Genomic DNA, 17,857 nt, shown 5'->3' with positions numbered 1-17,857 from the left:
AGGAAACCCCATAGGGCAGTTCTACTCTGTCACATGCGGTTGATATTAGTCAGAGTCAACTCGATGGCATACAACAAAAACAACAATTAGCAACATAGGGCAGTGGTTCTCAAAGTGTGGTCCCTGGACCAGCAGCACCAGAATCATCTGGGAACTTGTGAGAAATGCAAATTCCTTCTGGAAAGGGACCCAGGAATTTGCATTTTAATAAGCCCTCCAGGGGACTCTGGTACTTGCTAAAGTTGGATAACCACTGACCCAGGGTCCAGAAAGCAAAGGCAGAGCGCGTTCTCAAATGTTCTTTTCCCAGGAGCCTAAGCAGGCAGACAGTGAGGCATGGTTCGGGAAGGCGACTGGACAGCTCGGTTTTGAGTAGAATGAGAACCGGAGACGTTGAGGTGTTGCTTTTATCTGGAATCATTTTACTTGTTCTTCCAGGACTGAGTTGTACCTTCTGACTCAACGTTGCCCACATTTTGTGCTTAAAATATCCATAGAAAATAAGTCTCTCTCTCTCTCTCTATATATATATCTTTTCTTGAGTGGAGGATATTGTCAGACCTGGGTAAGCTTTGGAAGTGTCTCAGGTTGAGTATCATTCAGATATGTGTGGCTTCTGACTCAGCTGCACCTTATTCTCAAAGCTGTCCTCCTTCAGTCTCCTCAGGGCCCAGGGTTAATGAATGAAGAATGCCGAGATGTTTGCACATGCAAAGGTTGTTATTGGTAGAGACCCCACTTGAGTTCTTTTAAGGAGCAATCTGTGAAGTTGAAGAGTCTGATGAGTATGGAATTGGGTCTTGAAGTCCTGATCTGTTGGCCATTGTGATGATTTGTGCTTGTTTCTGAGTGGATCCGGATGGACTTCACAAACATGGCACATGGAACTCAGGGTTGACTGTAGCAGCAAACCGTTACATCCTGTTGTGCTGTTCAGTTCCACAAAACACAATGCTCAGCCACGAAAACAGTTGGGTACCAGAGAAGGGCAATATGGCACAGTACTGCAGTGCTGCTAAGACTCGACACTGCTCTGCACCTCTTGTCTCAGACTCAGGAAGAAGGTGCACCAGCAACAAGTAAGGCTCTCTCAAAGGAAGAAACCAGAAACCAAAAATGTTGTTGGTGGGTGAAGAGTGCATTTTCTTTTGGTCTTCTCACTGAGAAGCTCTGCTTGGCAGTTATTAGGAAGTTTTATCTATCTATCCCCAGAAAGCTGATGTGTTTCCCCCAACACTGTAAGGGAGTGATCTCATCAATCATCATGTCATGGAATGAATTGTCCCACCAAAATATGCGTCAACTTAGCTAGTCCATGATTCCCAGTATTGTGTGATTGTCCACCAGTTTGTCATCTGCTGTGATTTTCCTGTGTTGTGGATCCTACCTCCATGATGTTAGCAGCAGCTAGGCTAAGAAGGCAGGACTCAATCTACAAGATCAGGTTGTGTCTTAAGCCAATCTGTTTTGAGATATAAGAGACAGAGGCAAGCAGAGAGACGTGGGGACTTCATGCCCCCAAGAAAGCAACACCAGGAGAAGAGTGTATCCTTTGGACCTGAGGTTCCTGCTCTGGGAAGCTCCTAGACCAGAGGAAGATTGATGACAAGGAACTTCCCCCAGAGCTGACACAGAAAGAAAGCCTTCCACTAGAGTTGGCACCCTGAATTCGGACTTCTAGCCTTGTAGACTGCGAGAATAAATTTCCCTTTGTTAAAGCTATCTACTTGTGGTATTTCTGTTAAAGCAGCACTAGATGACTAAGACACAGCACTTCCCACACTTTGAGTTTTAAAGGGATCTGACCATGTTGCTGTTGGTGGTGGTGGTGGAGATGTTTATGATGGAGGACCATGCTTCAGCTAGTTGTCACTTAGTCCCAGTTTAAATGTTACCTCCCTAGAAACCTTTTGACCAGAAGTAACCACCCACTGGCTTTCATCCTATCAGACATTTTGAATAATCTGCATAGCACATGCTACTATGTGATTTCTTTTTGGTAACAGCTTTATTGAGACATAATTCACATTTCATACAATTGTTGTTGTGTGTCATCGAGCCGATTCCAACTCACAGCGACCCTATAGGACCAGTAGAACTGCCTGCCCCATAGGGTTCCCTAGGCTGTAATCTACAGGAGAAGATTGTGAGGACTTTTCTCCTGTGGAGCAGTGATGAGTTTGAATGGCCTGCCCTTAGGTTAGCAGTGAGTGCTTAACCATTGCGCCACCAGGGCTCCTTCATTTCATACAGCACATCCATTTAAACCGTTCAGTGATTTTAATATATTCATGGAATTTGAAGCCATCGCAACAAACAACTGCAGAACATTCTTATCAACCCCAGAAGAATTCCATCCCATTTAGCCATCACCCCTGTTTTCCCCGTTCCTCCCAGCTCTAGGAAACCACAAATCTACTTTCTGTCTCTATAGTTTTGCCTATTCTGGACAGTCCATACATGCAAATGCAATCACAATATGTGGTTTTTTGTGCCTGGCTTCTTCCACTTAGCCTAATGTTTTCAAGATGTTGTAGCCTATATCTGAACTTCATTCCTTTTTATCGCAATCTGAGTACTTTTTGCATATTTGCTTACGGTTTTATTGTCTGCATCATTGGAAGATAACCTCCATGAGAAAAGAGACTTGAGGCCCAAGCTGTGTCCCACATGACACAGCTCACATGGAGCAGAACCTGATCTGGGAACGGGTCTCCTACTCAAAAGCCAACTTTATTTTTTGTACCCTTGAAGCCTGATCAATCACACAGGCTGGTTGATCGCTTCAAGTATTTTAGACCACTGGGCAGGAAAAAGATTCCCCTAGGCTGGGTTAGAAAGAGACATAACCTGCATCGCTGCTTTTTAGGAGAAAACTTCAAGTCTTGAAATACAAGGAGGCGCTTGGTTTTGTTTGTTTAATGATGTTTATTGTGTTTTCAGCGATGGTTTCGGTTCCCATTCAATAATTTCTGCACAAATTTTTCAATGACATTGGTTACATTCTTCACAATGCACGAACATTCTCATTATTTCCATTCTGATTGTTTTGTTTCCATGAATTTAGTTTCCCTGCCCCTTTACCATCTCATCTTTGTTTTAAAGTAATTGTTGAACATTTGGTCTCATAGATAATTTTTTAAAGGAGCACAGTACTCGTGGGTGATATTCTTTTATTTTGTGAGCCATCCTGTTATTTAGCTACAAGATGACTTCAGGACTAGTTTCAGTTCAAGGTTCAAAAAGTATCTCAGGGCAATAGTTTCAGGGAGTCCTCCAGCCTCAACCAGTCCAATAAGTCTGGACTTTTTAAGAATTTGAGATTCTTTTCCACAGTGGCATCACTAGGGTTGGTGTCACCCACTGTGGTAACTCATGGCGTCACCTCCCCCATGGACCTCCTCTAGTACCAGACCATACAGACTCCTTAGTGATGTTTTTTGTAGAGTATTACTGGTAAATTTTTATTCCCATATATCACTTCTTTTCATTTAATTACTACTTCATTCTCAAAAAGGTTATTGATATAGATTCACAAATATTAATTACCACAATATTGTAGCTGAAACACCAGAAAATTTGACAAAATCAGCAACTCATGAAAACACTGGCAGCAACAAAAACAATAGCGTGTGCTTGTAGCTTGTGAGGATGAAACAATGTGATTTGAGGCATCACTGTAATTGGGTAATAATGATAGCTCTGACCAGAGCTCATTAGCAGGTTCGAAAAGTAAATTAGCGTAGAGTTTTAGCCTTGTATGTACATCAATATGCGCAAGCTGGACTTACGAAAAATGTTTTTGTTGGATACTTTTGTAGGCAGTCATTTCAGTGTCACCCGGTGTGGTCCGCACCCCCATGTCCCCCTAGTGACACCACCATTGTTCCACATTTTTCTCCCATTCTATCAGGACCGATCTGTGGTGACCCTGATCAGAAGGAGGCATTTGTTTGACTTTCACGAAGCTTTGTCTTGTTCGCAGGTGTTGTTCGGGAGCTCACACTGCTAATAGCATGGATAAATGTGTGCAGCTGAACTCCCCTGCTGTTCGGCCGCCCTGACGATCACGCATGTGTACAGAAGTAGATCTTTCCCCAGGCCCTGCTTACACTCATCACTCAAATGGGAAAGTCTTATTACCTCGTCTCCCACGGCCAGTGACAGCCTCGTTAATTTAACCTGGTCCTAAAGCTTTGGCATGAAGTCAGCCTTGGGCTAACCATGCTTCTCATTTGCTGGGTTAATTAGAACTTATTTCTGAAAACTGCTCCCTGCTGCCTTAGCAAAGGTTGGGTTCCTTTGTCCATTCATTCATCACATTATTAAGCCTCTGCAGGCCCAAGCTAGGTGCTGGGGATACAGAGATAGAAGGTAGAATCTCTGCTTTCCCGGAGTTCATGATCTGTAGTAGGAGGCAGACCAGTGTACTGGCTGTCACCAAACAGTGACATGAGCAGAGCAAGAACATGTCTGGAGGATACCTGGTAGGCATACCTGATTCCACTAAGGGAGAAGAGGGTTCCCAGAGGGGGTGATGCCTGGGAACTCCTGCAGGGAAGGTAGGCTTGAATCAGCTAAGAGCATTTGGGTGTAGGGAGCACCATTTGAGATAGCGTGGAGGTGTGAGAGTGGGAGCCACTCGTGGTTCACAGTGGCTGGACTGAGGGATGTGGGTTAGGCCATGGCGAGGTATGAGCCAGGAGGAATAGCAAGATGAGTGGATCCAATTCTAACAAGCTTGGTTGTCAGCCTGAGGATGCTGGGAGCTACTGAAGGGTGTTAAAGAAGGGAAGCTGGGTAATAAGGAAGCTGTAGGCAAAGGGAACTGAACTAAATGAAGATTTTCAGACAATAACTCATGTTTTCTTTTCTGTCTTGCTCACCTGCTCCAAATGAAGAGTCTTAAGGGCTAGATTCTAACCCTTGGTCAGTTGACCCAGAATTCCTGCCCTTGCTTTCTTTGTCTATAAAATGAGAGGGTTGGATTAGAACACGAACCACAAACTCAAATGCCTACAGAGCCCAGACAAGTTGACGTGAGTGAGAGTGTCAGGGTATGGAACGTTAGGGGACGGTGGGGAATGCGGTGAATTGTAAGTACAGGTAGACCACGCACAACCTATCTGTATGCCATATTTGCCCAGGAGGCCCTCCTTTTGCACTTATGGGTTGGATTCACTGGTGTGCTAGCAAATGTTTAGCAATTGGCTTCCCCCCACCACAAAAAAAAAAAAAAAAAAAATGAATGTGTACACATATGCACATTTATTATAAATTTTACTGATACATAGATGGGTAGCACAAAATTTACAAATAGCACTGAAATATGCAATACACTTTATGGTAAATTCTATAATGCCACTTGTTCCTTCTGTTGACTTTTGCTTTTATCTGTAGCCACCCTATAGTTGTAACTGATGAATGAGTATCAATGGGACATGAGTGTTAGCTGATATTTTTGTCTATGCCAATGAGTAGCATGAAAACACGTATGCCAGAACTTTGCTCATTTGTCAGTGATGTTAATGACTTCTTGGCTAAATTGGATAATACTTTTTGAATGCTTAAAGAATGTTTCCTTAAATGCTCTTGCTGCATACAATGTAATTGCTCTTGACAGGGCACACTTTCAAGTTTTATTGGCATCATTATAAACAGTTTCTCCGTCACTGTCTCAAGTCTAGACAATCAACAAAATGGTAATTCAAGCCCAGATTTGTATCATTTACTGATTCCTTTACTCCCTCCAACTATGGCCAATTTTGTTGACTTCCCTGAACTTGGAGTTGGGAAGAGATGAGCGGAAGTATGCCTTTATACAGCGTTTCCACCAAACAGGTAGAGTAGACCTAAAGAACCTCATGAGCATAGATTATCTTAAAATAATTAAGAAGTGATGAGTTTTGAGTATGTATTACCTTTATTTTTAATATCATTTACTTAGCTGTAAATTTACATAATTCAGTTTTTAACGATGACTGCGTTTGCCAGCCATCTCATAAAATTCCTGAAAACATAACAACCAGTTCTTGTAAGCTGGTGTGAGCCCACCTCCAACACACCACTGGGTGGATTCATTCTTCCGGTCAACAAATAATTATTGAGCATCTGCTTTTTACCAGGCACTGTTCTAGGAACTGAGGGTATCATAAAGAAAAAAAAAAAAACAAAAACAACTGAGGGTATAGCAATGGATAAAACAAATAACTAAATTCTCTTCTAGTTCTTGGTTAAGCGCTTGGCTACTAACCGAAAGGTTGGTGATTCGAACTCACCCAGTGGCTGTGAGGGAGAAAGACCTGTTGATCTGCTTCCATAAACATTACAGCCAATGAAACAAAATTCTATGGGGCAGTTCTGCTGTGCCACATGGAGTTGCTATGAATCGAAATCGACTTGATTGCACCCATCAACAACAACTTCTAGTTCTAACATTCCATGATTTTTAGTGACTACTATTATAAACAGAGCCCTAGTTGCATGGTGGTTAAGAGCTACAGCTGCTAACCAAAAGGTCGGCAGTTTGAATCCACCAGCTGTTCCTTGGAAACCCTATGGGGCAGTTGTACTCAATCCTATAGGGTAGCTATGAGTGAGAATCCACTCCACGGCAATGGGTTTTGGACTATTATAATCAGACTTGTACCTACATACTTTCTTTGACTTCTCCAGTCCTTCCATGAGACTCCCTTGTGCTGACCACATTCTTGTTCACCCTTGTACACGGCTCACAGTCACCTCGTTGATGCTATATGGTCACTGCTTATGCAGCAAACATTTCAGTCATCTGAAGAGTCTAAAACTTAAAAAGAACCCGTGGTCTGACCTCAGCCGTTCTGCAGCACTCCTGTGGACGGCAGACTGTAGATAGTTTGGGAGATCTACTAGGATACAGAAACACTGGAATCTCAGAGGACAGAAGGGCAGGATATTGAGTAGCATGTGTGGGTGGCAGCTCTCCCGGGAGTCGTCCCTGGCTGCCGTATTCCCTCCGTCACTTCCTTCTGGTCTGATTCCCATGCCCTCGTCCTGCCCTCCCAGGGCACCCCACCCTTCTTTCTGTCTTCGCCCTTACAATGCTGTCTTGCATTTGACTCTACTTGTTTTTCTCCCCCAGCTGCTCCTTGGTAAACCCTATGGGGTAGTTCTACTCTCTCCTATAGGGTAGCTGGGAGTCAGAACTGACTGGACAGCCCCTAACAGCAATAACAAGAGGTGCCATGGAAGGAAGACCTGGCCATCTTTTGAAAAATCAGCCACTGAAAATCCTGTGGCACACAGTTCTACTCTGATGCACATGGGGTCACCATGAGTCTGAATTAACTCAGTGGCAATGGGACTGTCCCATCTATCCCCCATAGTAACAATTGTTAAGGCTTTGGTTATATATTTGCATATGTTTTGAATGGCCTTCCCATAACCATATTTGTCCAACTATTTTACAAAATGGGAGGTTTTTTCAGGCATATTTATATCCTGTGATAGCAAAAATTCCCGTGCTTTAAATTTTTATGATGTTGGCTTGTTTTGCTCTCTTAATGTGAAAAAACTATGTTACATGTTTATTGTAAACAGAAAAATCAAAGTATATAATGTCCTTTTTTTTAAAAAAAAGGAGGAAGAACACAACCCTTTTCTTCTTTGGATACTCCAGGATACAATTTTGACACCTCCAAAATATGACGCTAATTTATATTTACACCAGTGGTATCTATGAGCACCGGTTCCCTTACCACCTAACTGGTAGTTTCATATCACAATAAAAGAGTTCTTTGCAGCAATAAAAAAAGAACAAGGGTGGAAGCTTTCCTGCTAGACACTTGACCGAATGACTTGCCATGTCCTTTCATTGTAACAGAATTCAGACATTTTTGCAATGTTAAATAAGAAGGTCCTTATCATCATCTTTCTCCAAAGACAATTAAAATGCCCCTTTCATAAAGCTAGATATTCGTTCAAGAGGTTGAAAAAGAAATAAAAAGGCAGCTTTTGTGCTTTTCTCTGTGAAGCATAACATTGGTGTCACTTGGTTCTTGTTCCTAAATAAGCTTTCTAAAAATACAGTCAAATCCTGCTGAGCTGCCTCAATGTATTTGCAGTTATGTGGTGAATTATTTGAAGTTACTGCTCTTCTGCAAATGTTTTCTTTATACTAAAAAAAAAAAAAAAAAGTCAAATAACCACTACCTTGTGTTTTTGTAAATTTAAAGTTTTTTTTTTTTTCCTTTAATTTCTTGCTTTCCAAGTCCATGAGGTTGAATGTCACTAGCAGTCACTGGTGAATAGATAAGATTTGTTTGTTTTGTTTTGCTCTTGAACTTTGAGACTTTCTTGGATACAGAAATAATCACAGAGCTTTCCTACCAGCTTCCTTCTTCGCTTTTTGCCCTCTTGACCTCAGAAGACATGTTTAGGGAGCAGTGTCCCCAGGAAACCTAGTGCTGCTTTATTTTACCTGAGGACACATCCGGGTTATTAATATTTTGGTAATCATGCTATGACGATGCTGTTAGCTGTCCTGGAGTCAGTCCCTGAGTCATGGCGGCCTCGCATATGCAGAGTAGAACTGCTCCATAGGGTTTTCTTGGCTGTAGTCTTTACGGAAGCAGATCACTAGGCCTTTCGTTTGCAGAGGTGCCAGTTGAGGGACGGAGAGTTTAATTCAGCAAGCGTAAATGCAACACATATCAGTTAAATTATCTTTTGAGTAAATGATTATAATTTTTTTTCAAGTTGCATATCATCATCTGCAATGTGTTTCGGTCTCCAGGGAGGAAGCCTCGTGTGATTTTGGTGTTATTGTATGACTGTGCAGATAATTAGGCCTGCAACTACCAGGATGTCTAGATTTGCGGAGTAGAGAGTGTTTTGGTTTTTTAAATCTTTAAATGGGCATTGGAATTTATAATAATAATAATAGCCTCCGTTTTCCTGAGTGCCTGTTTTGTGGTAAGCCAGAACCAAGTGCATTGCAGCCGTCAGCTCACTGAACTTTTGCACAGCCCAGATGGGGAGGTGTTTAATGCCCTGCTCTCCACAGGAGAAGTTAAAATGGCATTCTACTACACACAGCGGTCTGCCGCTCCCTGCTTTTCCTTAATGACACAATGTGTGATGTTTCCTTTTCAGGAGGTGTAAATCTTTCCCTTGTTAACACTTGCCGAGTGTTCCATTGTGCCTAAGTGCCATTAACCAGGCCCTGAGATGGATACTGAAGTTGCCTCCAGCTTTCCAAAATTGCAAATTATATCCCAGTGAACATCCTGGCACAAATCTTTGTGTGTTTGTGAGAACATTTTAATAAGACAAGGTGTGGGTTGGAGCCTTCGTGGTGCAGTGGTTAAGAGCTTGGCAGCCAACCAAAAGGTCAGCAGCTTAAATCCACCAGCTGCTCCTTGGAAATTCTATGAGGCAGGTCTGCTCTGTCTTACAGGGTCACTATGAGTTGGAATGGACTCAACAGCAACAGGTTTGGGGCATGGGTTATTTGATATTCAGATAACTCCAGGAACTCAAGCAACGCATATGGTCACTCCTTGTGTTATGGAGAAATGAGACAACCTAAAGATTGGGACTAAGACAGGGACTCAGGTGAGGGGGAGCCGGAGGACTCCTCAAATTGCCCTCCCTCTCTTCCTGCATGAGTTGTCTAATTTACCTCTCCTTTGTTTTTTATCCTACCCACCCTATGAAGACCTCTTCACTCCGAAACGTCCCTCATATAGTCAATTTCCCCTCCTGGTTTGCTGGAGTTTTGACTCTCTCCAAGCGTCGAGGGACTTACCCTGTCCCTTTAGGTAGACTGTCAGCTGCCTGAGGAAAAGCCCCATCTTCCTCTTTCCTCCCTCAAGAGCTGGAACAAAAATCACCCTAGAAAAGGCCCTTGGGTGAGCAGAGCTTTTTTTTTTTTTTTTGCTAATGCTAGTGACAGAACACTCAAACTGGTATCAACTTATGCAGAAAAATAGTAACCGGCCCAAATAATTGAAAATTCTGGGGCTCGCCTGTGGATTTCAGCTGGATTCCAGGTCTCAGAAAAGCCTGTCAAGCACCTCACTCTCCTTTCCCAGCTGTTTCCCTCTGAAGCGTCTCCAGTCACTGAAAGTTCTCCTTTCATTGTTCCAAGATGGGCTCCAGTCCTACATCATATCCTCTCAATAATCCCACAAGGAAGCTCATTGATTGAATTCAACTTGGGTTTATTGTGTGCTTGCTGTGGACCAGGAAATACTCTAGGCCCCAGGATGGAACAATGGACAAAGTAGGCTAGTGATGCTCTTCCCCAAGGCTCTAATGGGTATCCCTGAATTGTGTCTTATTGGCCTGGCTTGGGTCACTGCCTACCCCCGAACTGTTCTCAAGGAAGATGAAATGATTGGCTCATCCCACTCTCGAGTCATTAGTGGGGTCAGCTCCACCAGGGCTACAGGGATCAACCTTGACTGGTGAGAGGTGCCCCAAAGGAAGTCCCAGGAACACCTCCAAGCAAGTTGACTACTGGGTGCTGCCAAGCAAGCAGAAATAATAGCCACCCATCACCACCACCCATGCTCTTTGATTTGCTGATTGGCTGACCCGTGGTACCAGGAATTCCTGCTCTAGTTTCTCTCTTTCAGCCCCAGCATTACTGATGCCCACTGTCTTCCCTCTCCCTGCAGCTCCAGATGAAGATGAGCGAGCGGGCCGCCTCGCTCAGCACCATGGTGCCCCTGCCCCGCAGCGCCTACTGGCAACACATTACCCGGCAGCACAGCACAGGCCAGCTCTACCGCCTGCAAGGTAAGCCAGGAGGAGGGCTGGAACCCCATCAACACCCTACTACAAGGGGCACTGGATCTTTCAGACCCCTGCTTCTCCAATATTTGCATCTATCACAACGGCCTGGGAAACCTTGTTTAAAATGCAGACTCTTGGACCCGCCACTCCAGAGATTCCAGTTTGTAAGTTACGGTGTTGTTAGTTGCCATTAAGTCTGCTCTGACTCATGGCTACTCCATGGATGACAGAGTGAAACATTGCCTGGTCGTGCACCATCTTCATGATTGTTAGTGTGTTTGGGTCCATTGTTGCAGCTACCATGTAGTGCCTTCAGCCCAGGGGCTCATTCTCCAGTGTTATATTGGACAATAATCTGTTGTGATCCATAAGGTTTTCACTGGCTAATTTTCAGAAGTAGATTGTCAGGTCTTTCTTCTTTGTCTGCCTTAGTCTGGAAGTTTCCCTGAAACCTGTCCACCATGACAGACCCTGCTGGTATTTGAAATACTGGTGACAAAGCTTCCAGCATCACAGCAACAAGCAAGCCACCACACTATGACAAACTCTCAGAGAGGTAGTGGCCTTATGGTGTAGAATATAACTTAGAAATTAGCACTCTCAACAAATTCCTACATAGGCTCTGGACAAGAGGCCTGAGTTCTACCCCTGGATTCTCAAAATGTGGTCTGTGCACTAACAGCACCAGCATCACTTAGGAACTTACTAGAAGTATACATTCCCAGGCTCCTCTCCAGATCTATGGAATCAGGAACTCTGTGGGGGTGGTCTAGGTGCATCTGATGCCAACTCACATTTGGAAACCACTGGTCTAATAGGGAGGGCCCTGGACTAAGGTAGGAAGTCCCGGGTTCTGGTTCTGCTGTGTGAGTTAAGCAGATCCTAACTAGCACCTCTTCCAGAATGGCCTACTGGGGGACCAGCAAGAACAATAGCGCTTCTGTTTAAATATTTTTATCTTATCCTTTTAGATGGACATTTTTATGTTTTATGGTGTGCATAGTATTACTTGTTTATATAGGAGTTATAAATAAATAGCATATTTTGGGGATCCTTGGGGAAGACTTCACAGATAAGATGCAAGATCAGAGAGCTTTGAAGAGCACCCGTGCAAGGTCCTTGTGGGCAAGGCAGATCTTATTCATAGTAGGGCTGTATCACTAAGGTCTAGTACCCTCCCTGACACCTAGTTTTTATGCAGAAATTGGCTGAATAAATGAAAGAATGACCACAGAAAACAGTGACTTTCCCTTGACCTCAGTCATAAGTGTCTTTGTCACATCAGTATTCCTTCAGCCCTTCCCTGCTGGTTATTTCTAGCCAGAGAGGTTTTCACCTACTTTCTTTCTCCCTGGAACACTGCACCTCCACCCTCACCGCCCCCCCACAATTAATTCTTTCTCATCTTCAGGTCTCCCCTCCAGCAGCTCCTCCCCATGGAAGTCCTCCCAGACTTAGGTGGTTGTTGTTAGTTGCTGTCAAGTCAATTCCATGTGTGCAGAGTAGAAATGTTCCATAGGGTTTTTCAAAGCTGTGACCTTTCAGAAGCAGATCACTAGGCCTGTCTTCCGAGGTACCTCTGGGTGGGTTCTCATTGCCAACCTTCCAGCTAGTAATGGAGCAGTTAAACGTGCATACTACCCAGGGACTCCTTCTAGACTTCGACTAGGGTGAACATTTCTGCTAATATGTCCTCACAGGCTGAAGGTGATGATCTTTCCCTATAGCTCTTATCAGAGCCTTTGTTTCACATGTACCCGTGCAGATGTTTGACTCACAACCTGCTCTTCCACCAAGAGAGCTGGTCATGTCTATCCTCACCCTTTTGTCCCCAGTGCCTTACATGGAGTGTCCATTCCATAAATATTTGTTGGAAGAATGAACCATGGAAAGAGGGCACCAAGAGATACTTATCGTCTCATCTTTGTGATTCTACACTGTAGTCACTAGCGGAGGGGTTGATAGATGCTCAAAAATATATCCGGAGTGACTGCATGAGTGGCTGAGAGAACGACGGTGTTGATAAACAAGCTTACTTTCTAGGCTTTGTTTCCATGATGGAGGTAGAGAGATTGCTGGGTTAGATCTGGTCGCCTCAAATGCTTTTTTTTTTCTCTCTCTCTCTTTTTTATTTTAATTTTTATTGTGCTTTAAGGGAAAGTTTACAAATCAAGTCAGACTCTCATACAAAAATTTATAAACACCTTGCTATATACTCCTAATTGCTCTCCCCCTAATGAGACACACTCCTTCCCTCTGCTCTCTCTTTTCATGTCCATTCGGCCAGCTTCTGACCCCCTCTACCCTCTCATCTCCCCTTCAGGCAGGAGATGCCAACGTAGTCTCATGTGTCTACTTAATCTAAGAAGCTCATTCTTCACCAGTATCATTGTCTATCCCATAATCCAGTCCAATCCCTGAGAGTTAGCTTTAGGAATCATTTCTGTCTGGCTAACAGAAGGTCTGGAGACCATGACCTCCGGGGTCATTCTAGTCTCAGTAAGACCATTAAGTCTGGTCTTTTTACGAGAATTCGGAGTCTGCATCCCACTGCTCTCCTGCTCCTTCACGGGTTCTTTGTTGTGTTCCCTGTCAGGGCAGTCATCGGTTGTAGCTGGGCACCATCTAGTTCTTCTGGTCTCAGACTGATTCAGTCTCGGATTATGTGGCCCTTTCTGTCTCTTAGGCTCATGATTACCCTGTGTCTTTGGCGTTCTTCATTCTCCTTTGCTCCAGGTGGGTTGAGACCAATTGATGCATCTTAGGTGGCTGCTTGCTAGCATTTAAGACCCCAGACACCACCCTCCAAAGTGGGACGCAGACTGTTTCCTTAATAGATTTCATTATACCAATTGACTTAGATGTCCCCTGAGACCATGGTCCCCCAAACCCACCCCTGCTACGCTGGTCTTCGAAACATTCAGTTTATTCAGGAAACTTCTTTGCTTTTGGTTTAGTCCAGTTGTGCTAACCTCTCCTGTATTATGTATTGTCTTTCCCTTCACCTAAAATAGTTCTTACCTACTATCTAATTAGTGAAAACCCCTCTCCCTCCCTCCCTCCCCACTCTCCTAACCATCAAAGAATATTTTCTTCTCTGTTTAAACTATTTCTTGAGTTCTTGTAATAGTGGTCTTATACAACATTTGTCCTTTTGCAGCTGATTAATTTCACTCAGCATAATGCCTTCCAGATTCCTCCATGTTATGAAATGTTTCACGGATTCGTCATTGTTCTTTATTGATGCGTAATATTCCATTGTGTGAGTATACCATAATTTATTTATCCGTTCAGCCGTTGATAGGCCCCTTGGTTGCTTCCATGTTTTTGCTATTGTAAACAGTGCTGCAATGAACATGGGTGTGCATATATTTGTTCGTGTAAAGGCTATTATTTCTCTAGGATACATTCCAAGGAGTGGGATTGTTGGATCCTATGGTAATTCTGTTTCTAGTTTTTTAAGGAAACACCAAATTGATATCCAAAGTGGTTGTACCATTTTACATTTCCACCAGCAGTGTATAAGTGTTCCAGTCTCTCCAACATTTATTATTTTGTGTTTTTTTGGATTAATGCCAGCGTTCTTGGAGTGAGATGGGATCTCATTGTAGTTTTGATCTGTATTTCTCTAATGGCTAGTGATCGTGAGCATTTCCTCATGTATCTGTTAGCCGCCTGAAAGTCTTCTTTAGTGAAGTGTCTGTTCATTTCATTTGCCCATTTTTTAATTGGTTTGTCTTTTTGTAGTTGAGTTTTTTCAGTATCCTGTAGATTTTAGAGATCAGACGCTGATCGGAAATGTTGTAACTAAAAACCTTTTCCCAGTCTTTTGGCGATGTCTTTGGATGAGCATAGGTATTTGATTTTGAGGAGCTCCCAGTTATCTAGTTTCTTTTCTACACTGTTGGTAATGTTTTGTACACTGTTTATACCATGTATTAGGGCACCTAGCATTGTCTCTATTTTTCTTCCATGATCTTTATCGTTTTAAATTTATATTTAGGCCTTTGATCCATTCTGAGTTTTTTTTCGTGCATAGTGTGAGGTATCGGTCTTGTTTCATTTTTTTGCAGATGGATATCCAGTTATGCCAGCACCATTTGTTAAAAAGACTGTCTTTCCCCCATTTAACTGACTTTGGGCCTTTGTCAAAATATCAGCTGCTCCACTGTTTACAATAGCAAAAAGATGGAAGCAACCAAGGTGCCCATTGACGGATGAATGGATAAATTATGGTATATTCACACAATGGAATACTATGCCTCGACAAAGAACAGTGAGGATTCTGTGAAACATTTCATAACATGGAGGAACCTGGAAGGCATTAAGCTGAGTGAAATTAGTCAGTTGCAAAAGGACAAATATTGTATAAGACCACTATTATAAGAACTTGAGAAATACTTTAAACTGAGAAGAAAACATTCTTTTGTGGTTATGGGAGGGGGGAGGGAGGGAGGGTGGGAGAGGAGCACTCACTAATTAGATAGTAGATAAGAACTACTTTAGGTGAAGGGAAAGACAGCACATAATACAGGGGAGGTCAGCACAATTGGACTAAACCATAAACAAAGAAGTTTTCTGAATAAACTGAATGCTTCAAAGGCCAGTGTAACAGGGGCAGCGGTCTGGGGACCATGGTTTCAGGGGACATCGAAGTCAATTGGCATAGTGAAATCTATTAAGAAAACATTTTGCATCCCATTTTGGAGAGTGGCATCTGGGGTCTTAAATGTTAGCAAGCAGCCATCTAAGTTGCATCAATTGGTCTCAACCCACCTGGATCAAAGGAGAATGAAGAACACCAAAGACACAAAGACACAAGGTGATTATGAGCCCAAGAGACAGAAAGGGCCACATGAACCAGAGACTACATCATCCTGAGACCAGAAGAACTAGATGGTGCCTGGTTACAACTGATGACTCCCCTGACAGGGAACACAACAGAGAACCCCTGAGGGAGCAGGAAAGCAATGGGATGCAGACCCCAAATTCTCATAAGACCAGGCTTAATGGTCTGACTGAGACTAGAAGGACCCCGGTGGTCATGGTCCCCAGACCTTCTGTTGACCCAGGACAGGAACCATTCCCAAAGCAAACTCTTCAGACATGGATTGGATTGGACAATGGGTTGGAGAGTGATGCTGGTGAGGAATGAGCTTCTTGGATCAAGTGGACAATTGAGACTATGTTGGCGTCTCCTGCCTGGAGGGGAGATGAGAGGTTTATGCCTGGACAGGAGCCGCTTCTGTCCTGAGCTCCCCCTGTTAATGGAGCTAGCAAATTATCTTTTCCCCCATTTGCAATTTTTTTTTCCTTTCCCAAGGCTGGGAGGATTGCTCTAGGTGCTCACCAGGGTCTATCTCAGGCCCCGGGATTCAGTTGCTGAGGCTGGCTTGGGGGTGGGGGGGGGCGCGGTAAAATATACGCAAGTACTTAGCTTTTGCCGAGAGTGTCATTCTCAGGTTCCAAAGGTGTGAGTAGGCTGTGTGGCTGGCTGCTTCTCCCTGAGGAAAATGCGGCTGAACGCTAGTACCAGCCCGCTGCTGCTGCCACCACCGCTCCAGGAATGGTGCCTGAGGGCTCGCTGCAATTCAGGTCGGGTAACTCCTCTCCACTTCTGAATGGTCTCTTCCTCCCCCGGCCCCTCAGTTCATTGTCTAAGCTTGCCTTTGATGCTCAGGGCTCTGAGGTTGTCACAAATATACTCGTTTCACTTGTTTGTTAGGTCTTTGTTGTAAAGAAGGCTTGCCGGAAGCGTCTGTCTATTCCACCATCTTGGCTCCACCTCTGCTTTGTTTTGTTTTGATACGCTCAAATGAGTTTCTTGAGTGAGCTACCTTGATTATTTTCACCTTTGGGGCTCTGACGTCCTGTCCCTAGATGGCTAGAGCTGTTATCAGGTGTATGAGCTTATGAGTCTATTCAGTTTTTTTGTGTGGATTCAGTTCTAGTGTCCAGGTAACTAGTCATCAAGTGTGTGGTATAGGCTCTGTCCTACAGTCTTAGAGGGGCAGAGGTGTTTGGTGTAGGTACCGGTATACAGCTGCAGCAGGGGGTCATGCTCTGAACAAGGCAGTGGGCTGGGAACTGTCCCCTGAGTGTCTCTGAGGAAAGTGAGTCCCTGTTCCTTAGAGTGTATGGGTAGGCAGGTTCTGCACATGTACCATAGGTACCCAACACTTTTGGTTATAAGGACTGGGATGTATCAGTTATCCTTGGATCCCTGTCACAGATGGCTGGGTGACTTGAGTGGAGCCACCAGTCCTTAGGCACCTGATATGGGTAGGCAGGGACCGTGTTTAATAGGGAAAACCATGTCAAATATCAGACACCTTCCTCTCCACCACACGGCTTAAACAGTCCCAGTCTGCCAGCAAGGGGCTGTTCTCCTGGTATAGGCCCACACAGTTCCATGCAGGTGGGAAATGTATTCAAAGTCCACAAACCATTTATGCCTGGATAGGAGCTGCTTCTGTCCTAAGCTCCCCAGGTTGGTGGACCTGGCAAATTATCTTTTCCCCCTGTTGTATATTTATTCCTTCTCCTAGTCCAGAAGCATGGCTCAGGGCACTCAGATGGGCCTATCTCAGGCCCAGGGAAGTCAATAGCCACTGAAGCTGGCTTGGGGGGGGGGGGGCTGTAAAATATACACAAGTATTTAGCTTTTGCCAAGAGCGCTATTCTTCTCAGGTTCCAGAGGTGAGTAGACTGTGCAGGTGGCTGCTTCTCCCTAAGAAAACTGTGGCTGAACGCTACCACCAGCCTGCTGCAGCTGCTTCCAGGAATGGTGCCTGAGGGAACCCAGCGATTCAGGTCCGGCAACTCCTCTCTGCTTCTGAATGGTCTCTTTCTCCCCCTGCCACTCAGTCCGGTTTCTAACCTTGCCTTTGATGTTCAGGGCTCCTAGCTTGTCATAAATATAATTATTTCACTTGATTTTTCTGGTCTTAGTTGTAAGAGGGATCGCTGGAAGCATCTGGCTATTCCGCCATCTTGGCCCCACCCGTAGCTCAAATGTTTTTAATACCCACATCATCTTATTTTTTTTTTTTTTGCAATATTTCAGTTATATCATCAT

The 17,857-nt window shown here is 44.0% G+C and overlaps 1 protein-coding gene across 1 annotated transcript in view; it reads left to right on the top strand.

Annotated features, from left to right (window-relative positions):
• DOK5 (docking protein 5) overlaps window positions 1-17,857 on the top strand; it is a 206,916-nt gene that overhangs the window by 176,057 nt on the left and 13,002 nt on the right. The window contains exon 7 of the mRNA XM_049869053.1: window positions 10,662-10,782. Within this exon, the coding sequence (XP_049725010.1) occupies window positions 10,662-10,782 (121 nt within the window). The remainder of the gene's footprint in view (window positions 1-10,661; window positions 10,783-17,857) is intronic.

This window comes from Elephas maximus, chromosome 25, assembly GCF_024166365.1.
Source record: "Elephas maximus indicus isolate mEleMax1 chromosome 25, mEleMax1 primary haplotype, whole genome shotgun sequence".
In the NCBI taxonomy this organism is placed as follows: Eukaryota; Metazoa; Chordata; class Mammalia; order Proboscidea; family Elephantidae; genus Elephas; species Elephas maximus.
This window is presented reverse-complemented; position numbering and strand designations above follow the sequence as displayed.